The 8,183-nt window shown below is 36.0% G+C and overlaps 1 protein-coding gene across 1 annotated transcript in view; it reads right to left on the minus strand.

The window, feature by feature from the left end:
• The window catches only part of LOC106459536 (calcium-activated potassium channel slowpoke-like), a 128,785-nt gene extending 121,340 nt beyond the window's left edge, over positions 1–7,445 (minus strand). The window contains exon 1 of the mRNA XM_022386045.1: positions 6,546–7,445. Within this exon, the coding sequence (XP_022241753.1) occupies positions 6,546–6,902 (357 nt within the window). The 5' untranslated portion in view covers positions 6,903–7,445. The remainder of the gene's footprint in view (positions 1–6,545) is intronic.
• Between the last annotated feature and the right edge of the window lie 738 nt (positions 7,446–8,183).

An 8,183-nucleotide genomic window follows, 5' to 3' on the forward strand; every position in this document is an offset into this window, starting at 1 on the left:
ATAAATACTTGAAGGATTAAACATCATTTAATAATTTTTAAACTTTCAATGAATGGCAGATGCTTCTTTAGGCAGAATAACGAAAAGCACAAGCAAATTTGAAAATGTATGTAGCATTCATTCCCTTCGTGAAATGACTGTGTAAGACCTTTTTAAGATTTAACGCTGATAATAAATCCAAAATAAAAGCTAACTTATCAAAATTTGATACGTTAGGCCTAGAATCTAGTTCTGGTCCCTGCGTCTGTTTTCACTTATCGGATTTAACGTTAAGTATTGTCCCTCACTGTTTCCGTTTGAGTTAAGTACAGCATCATTTCAAATCATATTGTATACCGTATTGTTACGGTATTATGACGTGTTACGTGACCTCCGCTGTCGTAACACTATGTATACATTTATGCTTTATATTGTAGAGATTTTCAACTTACTTTAAACAGTTAAAATCACCGGTACAGGATTAGGGGAGGGAGGGGCAAATGGGCGAATTGACCTGCTCACATTGAAGGAGCTTCCCGACTAAGAGAACAATAAGTGTATTTCTTATTAATAAACATGTTAGTACTTGTGTCATTATAACAATGGCGATTTTAGTTTTATAACTTCGTATTAATATTTCTTACAGCCTGATTTTGCTTTGTCATTTAATGAAAAACTTTTTTTGTCGTTATCTTATATTTATTATAAGCATTAGAATTAATTTTGTATATTGTCTACTCTGTGCTTCAGTTTTTATAATGGTGTTACGTATCTGCTTGATAATTTCCGGTAAAATTCTTTCCGAGGAACTTTAGCGATACAAGTCCTTTCTTAATTAAACCAGTTTATTCTTCCTCGATACAAACTTTTAGTATACAGAATTTCCACAGTCAGTACGTTTCTCGTCACTTTAGACTTAACAACTTTTATAATACACGCTATAAATCACAGTGATTCACACACTTTACTTACGGTCACTACTGTTCGCTTCTTTAATTATCTATCTCTCGCTGGCTTCTCTGCCAGGCTTATATACTAACAAAGGGGGCGTCTCGAATGCACTCGGGCCTCCCCGACGATTCATGATCATTCGAGAAATTTCATGCACGCTACCAGCGCCAAACGCGTCAGCAGCGTCACATGATTTCCACTGTCGTAACAATATTCAAACTATAGTTAATAGATACTAATGTATCGTATTTGACTTATTTCTCAGGTCCCCTACGGAAATTTGCCCTAAGCCTTACAAGTCCTTAATCCGGCCTGAAAACGACTATCATTGCAATGCTAGAAATAAAATGTTTGTATAATAAAATATAACGCCTTGATATCACAGAGTCGTGTGGTAAATTTTTGTGTGGAGAGAGAGACTTAACAATGATTTTTTGATGCTGTTGTTGTTGTTGTTGTTGTTGCAAGTTTTACAAAAATATAATATCAACACTAATGGAGTCCAAATGTAAAGGCAACAATATTAATATCAACACTAATGGAGTCCAAATGTACAGGCAACAATATTAGTATTGTTGCGTCAGCGAGGTCACGTGACTACTATCACGCCACGTCCTTCTCTCGAACCTTCGTGAATTATCGGGAGACTACTAGATTGGGGGTAGGCTGGTATATATAAGATGGTCACAACGTAACAGAGGTAATGAGTAATTGAACTGCAGTCAGAGAGAATATTGTTAAGCACGTGAGAAGTTCGTTGAGAATTATAGCGTTTGTTACAGAGCGACTGTTGAATTTGAGTGTATCGTAAAGTTGTATTCGGAAAGAATAAACCGGTTTTATTTAAGAAAGGACTTGTGTCGCTAAAGTTTCGTCGGAACGAATTTACGGAAAAGTAACTAACGACTGGAGACGTAACAATATATTTGTCAACTTAGAAGGTAATACAACATTGAAATTTCTGAATATAAAATAATACGCTACAATATTGAATTTCTTGTATTTAAGAGAATAAGATAAATACATAGTTTCCTGTATTGTACATAAACATTATTTTAGTTAAATTTTCGGCTGCAGCAGATCCAGTTTAGCCGAAAGATTCTGGTATTGTACAAAAGACCTTTTTGAATGTGATTTGTGAAAGTAACAAATTTTACACACCTATGGGTTTTAACAGGTAGAGGCCTAGCATGGCCTAGTGGTTAGGGTACTCTACTCGCAATCTGAGGGTCACTGAACATGGGGGCGTTATAATGTTACGGTCAATCCCACTATTTGCTGGTAAAAAACTATCTCGAGGGTTGGCGGTGGGTGGTGATGACTAGCTGCCTCTCCTCTAGTCTTACACTGCTAAATTAGGGACGGCTAGCGCAGATAGCCCTCGTGTAGCTTTGCGGGAAATTCGAAACAAACAAACCATCATATCAATATGTTATTTGTTTATATACTTTTTAACAATACCGTTAGAGGGCCAATCTTTAGCCCTCTAAAACTAGCTCCCACTATCGTGTCTATAAAACATTAAATATCGTCCTTCATGTCTAATAACTAGAAATTATACATTAACAAGTTATACAGATATTCAATATTTCTTTCCAGAATTATCGAGTGTTATATTATTATGTCTGTCTGGTGTAACCCAATCCACAAGTGAATCATTATAAAAAATGTGAATATTCTACGATTTTTTATCTGAAGTTTCAGTTTGTTTGTAATTAAGCACAAAGCTACACAATGTGTTCTGTGTGCTCTGCCCACCACGGGTATCGAAACCCGGATTCTAGCGTTGTAAGTCCGCAGACATGCCGCTGTGCCACTGGGGGGGGGGCACTGAAGTTTCTGATGTCCTTTCAAAGAGGCATTATGTTATATCTAACATTTAAAATGTAGATCTGTTCAAAACACAATGTAGTCAAGAAAAAATGAAATTAAAATTCCATTTGACTTTTGTCCAAACAGACGTTACTTCGATGTAACAGTTGATTTTTATTTAGACACAATTTCAGAGCTTAACATCTCGACTGGTTAGAAATTTGAAGATTTGAAAACCAAGCATACTATACATATCGAATACTTGATAATTATTTTACCAGTTCTTTAATTAATTACATTTTGTCAAGTAACATTGGAATCAGAATACAAGCATGGAAGTATACAAACAAAAAAAGAAAGCCAAATAAATAAACCCCCATGTCTCCCTTGTGGAAGCCATATATAAACATAAGTTTCTGTCACCCATACATAATATTAGGAAACCTAACGTAGATGAACTTAGATCAACATGTACATGAAGACATATATCTTAATATTCAAATAGGCTACACCAGAGAAGAAGTAATATCGTAGACTTGTTTGTTTGTTTGTTTTAAATTTCGCGCAAAGCTAGACGAGGGCTATCTGCGCTAGCCGTCCCTAATTTAGCAGTGTAAGACTAGAGGGAAGGCAGCTAGTCACCACCACCCACCGCCAACTCTTGGGCTACTCTTTTACCAACGAATAGTGGGACTGACCATCACATTATAACAATCCCACGACTGAAAGGGCGAGCATATTTGGTGTGATGGGGATTCGAACTCGCGACCCGCAGATTGCGAATTTCGTAGACAAAAACTGATGTATATATATTATTAAAGAGGCCAACATGTCTCCGCCACGCAATCCCAGCATGGTGAATTTTGACACCAGAAAAATTGTGAAAAAATACAGAAAGAGCGAAAACTGTCTATATCACTACTTGGGACCTGCAAGAATGTATTTTTGTACCAAATCCCATGTAACTTGGTTGACATACACATGAAGAATTCACGAAAACCCCAAATTTGTATCTTTTCTCTCTTAAAAATTGAGCAAAAGACAAAAATTCCAAAATTGTCTACATCTCTGTTTGGGACCTGCAAAGAGTATCTTTGTACCAAAACTCCATCTAAACTGGTCGAAAAAAGATTAAGTAATTGACCAAAACTCCATCTAAACTGTGAAAAAAAAGATTAAGTAATTGACCAAAACTCCAGAAATTGTGGGTTAATTTAACCTTTTAACCCCATAAAACGACCAAAAATTGGCATACCACACATTTTTGTATGTTTATGTATGGGACCCATGAGAAAGTATCTTTGTACCAAATCTCATGTAAATTGGCTGAAATAAGGCGGAGTAATTGTCAAAACATCCTAAAATTATTTTGTTATGACCATCATTTTTCATGTAAATAGGTCAAAATATGGCCAAGTAATTGATCAAAACCCCCAAAATTTTACATTTTGTGAGCTCTGACCCCCCTAAAAGGACTCAAAATAAGCAAATCTAACTTTATGCCTGTCAGTGTGTTGAGCGCATAAAAATCTATACTCGTGCCAATTTTCATCTTGATTGCCGTAAATATGACCATTCAGGAGTCAAAAATATACATATTTTGGGTTATTTGACCTTTCACCCCATAGAATCCTTAAAAAAAGACTTTAATAAAAAATAAAAAAACTTATCTGGGCGTATTGGACCAAGATATAACCCTACCAAGTTTCAAGTCAATCCGCCGAGAAATAAAAGAATGGTGTTTAATTGAAAAGTGTTTGGAATAAGAAGAAACAACAGAAAAATAGTGTCTCTGAGTGAGACATAAAAAAATACATATTGCTAGTGACTGCAAGCTTCACTGCAGAGCAAATACGTTAACCACCAGGCTATACCTGCAAGGACTTATGAGCATAAAAAGTGCCTATATTTCAAACTGAACACATCAATACTACTATATGTTTATTTGCAAATTTTTGTTACGTTTGAATTAAGCTTATAAGAAATCGAACTCCTCTAGCTGCCACGGTGTGTTAGTGTTAAACCGATTAGGCCTACAGCTTAAAACTTCATAGCTTTTCTTATCACTGGCATTTTGTGGTGTTAATTATTTACTCGAGCGTATTAAATGATTGCTTCCAAACTTACAAGGATTCAAAATTGTGTTGTAGTTCGTAATTAACATACAATTACCTTTCGTGTAACTGTTAGGCTAACTGATTAGTTACAAGGCGAGCTCGATCTTCAATGGCCACCACTAAGGAATCTTTGAGTTATTAACCATGTTTCTATAGAAAAACATTATATCTATGCATTTATATAGAAACATGGTTAAAAATCTTTTACTCAATCGATTGTTACGTAATGAAATTTGTTTTAAGGTTTGAACAAAAATGTTAAACACTTAAACAGTAAATGACATGTTTACTAATAGGTCAGGGAGTTAATGATAAGTAAACGGTAAAATCTGTGATGTATAACATAAAAACAAACAGAAAGTGTGAAAAAAGATGGCTTAAAGAATCACAACTAAACAAGGGTAGTATGATATGTAAAGAATCAATTAGTGAAAAGATGAAATGTATGAGGTAAAGCAGCAAATGGTATAAGGTGTAAGACATAATCACTGGAAAATATGATGTATATCAAACCTAAAAGTGAAGGGTGCCACATGCGAGATCCGAAGATGTAAAATTATAGCATGTAAGGAACCAAACGGCGTAATGTTAGTATCCGTCAAGGAGGTGTGTAAAATACAAGACATCGCAGAATATACGTTATTTAAAAAGTGAGAGCAGTCGCGTCCGTACATCAAATAATATGAATTTTATCTAAACAAACATACAGATTCAGGTGTTTGGTAAGTTGAATTGGATGAATTTCACCCTGTACTGTGATCCAAAATCAACAACTGCTAGTTCGAACTTTCTGATTACAGGTTCAAAATGGAACATTGAAAATTTATTTACCAGCTGTAGCAAAAGCAGACCTAGAACACTTGTTTTAATGCTGTTCTTGTTATTGATAATCATTAGTGACCTAGTTAGTGTTCCATACTTTAGTTTTCATAAGGCATCGATTCACGTCCTACGCTCTAGCGTATAGCAATTGCATTAATGTTGCCACTTCCCAGATATGGTATAATTTAATTTTAACGAATGTGAGTTAAGTTACCATAACTACCGTAAAAAAGTAATACATCAGAGTTTGTTTGTTTGTTTTGAATTTCGCGCAAAGCTACACGAGAGCTATCTGCGCTATCCGTCCCTAATTTAGCAGTGTAAGACTAGAGGGAAGGTAGCTAGTCATCACCACCCACCGCCAACTCTTGGGCTACTTTTTTACCAACGAATAATGGGATTGACCGTCACATTATAACGCCCCCGCGACCCACAGATAGCGAGTCTAGCTCTCTAACCACCTGGCCATGCCGGGCCAACATCAGAGTAAACTTACAAACTCATTAGCTGCTTACATTGGCTTTCATTATTAAACATATTCTTAATTACTTCGTGTGATATTATGACGTCAGGTAACAATGAATAATTTGAAATATTTTATAGCATAATGTCAAACAATTTTGAAATATTCACTAGTCCTTGAAGTACATGTAAAAAGGTATCAAAAGAGACTATTGTTAACAATTATTATGCAAAAATTTTATTTTATTTTTAACATTCTTGTATTTATTCTAAACCATAATTATTAGATCGGTTTGTCTTGATTTGTTGAATCTTGGCGTTACACCACTGCATTAATCATGAACGTTCATCTCTTTTTATAAATATAGAGATATAAAAATCAGAATTTTTGTTTTAACTTACCAGAATCCTTCCGGTCGTACTTTGCCCAGATATTAGTTCTCCTGCCCAGTCCTTTGCTTCTGTCATAAAACCAATCTCGTTGAGTTGGTTGTCTTTGTCTCCTTGATGGTGGGGGTCTCTCTTCGGCTGCTGCTGTTGTTTCACCACACTCTGACTGTAAGAGGCAGAGGACTTTTCTTTGCGACAGCAAAGAAAGGCAAATGCTCGCCATAGTAAAATAATTATCAGCCCTGAGAGAAAAGTAAAGATACTTGACAAGAGAAAACACCACCATTTTCTTTCCTTCAGGCATTCTTCGTCTGGATCGAGCGTGGGCACCATGTCCGTGCCCGCTGCTGTACTGCCGCCAAAGCTCATTGCTGAGGATACTCAGCTAAGCCTTGTTACATCAGAGTCTGTTTCAGGGTACTGTGAGAAGATGGATTCATCACAGCTCAAGGAACGAACCGTATTTTGAAGTTTCATTTGAGATATGGCACGTGCCCATCCATGAAGGCCGGAAAGAATAAAGAATTAAAAAATGTTCCTCTCTTTTTTTAAACTTCGTATCGAAGAATCAAAGGAAACTAACTTTTAGACAGCTGTGACGTTTCTAACTAATATGGTCTGATTACATTTTTAATAAGGGATATAATCAAGCATGTTCTTTAGAAGGAAACTTAATATACTTTAGTTGTTCATTTCACTAACGAAAAATCTTTTGTAGAAAGGTAATGAGCTGGTTATAATGCATACCTTGCAACAGCTCGTCAACTGTTGTCTGTTTCATTCGCTACAGTCTGGTCTGTGATCTCTCCCAGTAGAAACTTGCTCAAGTCAACACGGTGCGAAAACCATTCCGAGGAGGACTTGCGCATGCGTTATAACTATATTAAACGAACAGCGGATTGTTTCCATGACTTAATAAAGATTTTTGCGCTACCACCGTTTTGTTTTTATCCATCTCTCTGTCTGTCTATTTGGAATTAAACTAGTACAATCGGAAAGGGTTTGTGTTAGAGATAATATTTAATTAGTTTACTTAGTGCCGACTTTCTTCGTGGCTTTTTATTTTGGTACTGTAGATCGATGGACATGCCAAGTCTCTTATCTATTTGAATGAAATGAAATTGAGTCCTGAATGAAACCCGTGACCAAATTTTTCTAGGTTTAGCACAAAAGCTTTATGTGGATACTGTAGTTCTCGTGTCGTCGTACTGCACATGCGTGTTACATAGAGACAATCGATACGAAAGCAGGGAGGGAGAGAGAGAGAGAGACAGCGATGGAGACATACAGATGTAGCCCATACAGATAAAAATCAAGAGAGAGACATGGAGAGGAAGGTGAGGAAAGAGACAGATGAATAAAAAAACAGAGGTGGAGACAGGGAGACGAGTAAGACAGGCATCAAGCTAAATAGATAGGCTGATACACAAAGAGGCAGATAGATAAAGATATAAAAGTAATCAGACAGGCAGGCAGATAGACATACAGATACATAGATAGATTGATTGTGGTTGAAAAACAATCAACATATTTTTCTAGTGCTGAAAGGAACCTAAATTATATATATATTTCACCCATTTTTTTATTTAGCTACGTTAAACACCCTTGATAGTTCATCATTCTGTCAAAGAGACAAACCATTCCTGTATA

This window comes from Limulus polyphemus, unplaced genomic scaffold (genome assembly GCF_000517525.1).
Source record: "Limulus polyphemus unplaced genomic scaffold, Limulus_polyphemus-2.1.2 Scaffold1, whole genome shotgun sequence".
NCBI classification, from domain to species: Eukaryota; Metazoa; Arthropoda; class Merostomata; order Xiphosura; family Limulidae; genus Limulus; species Limulus polyphemus.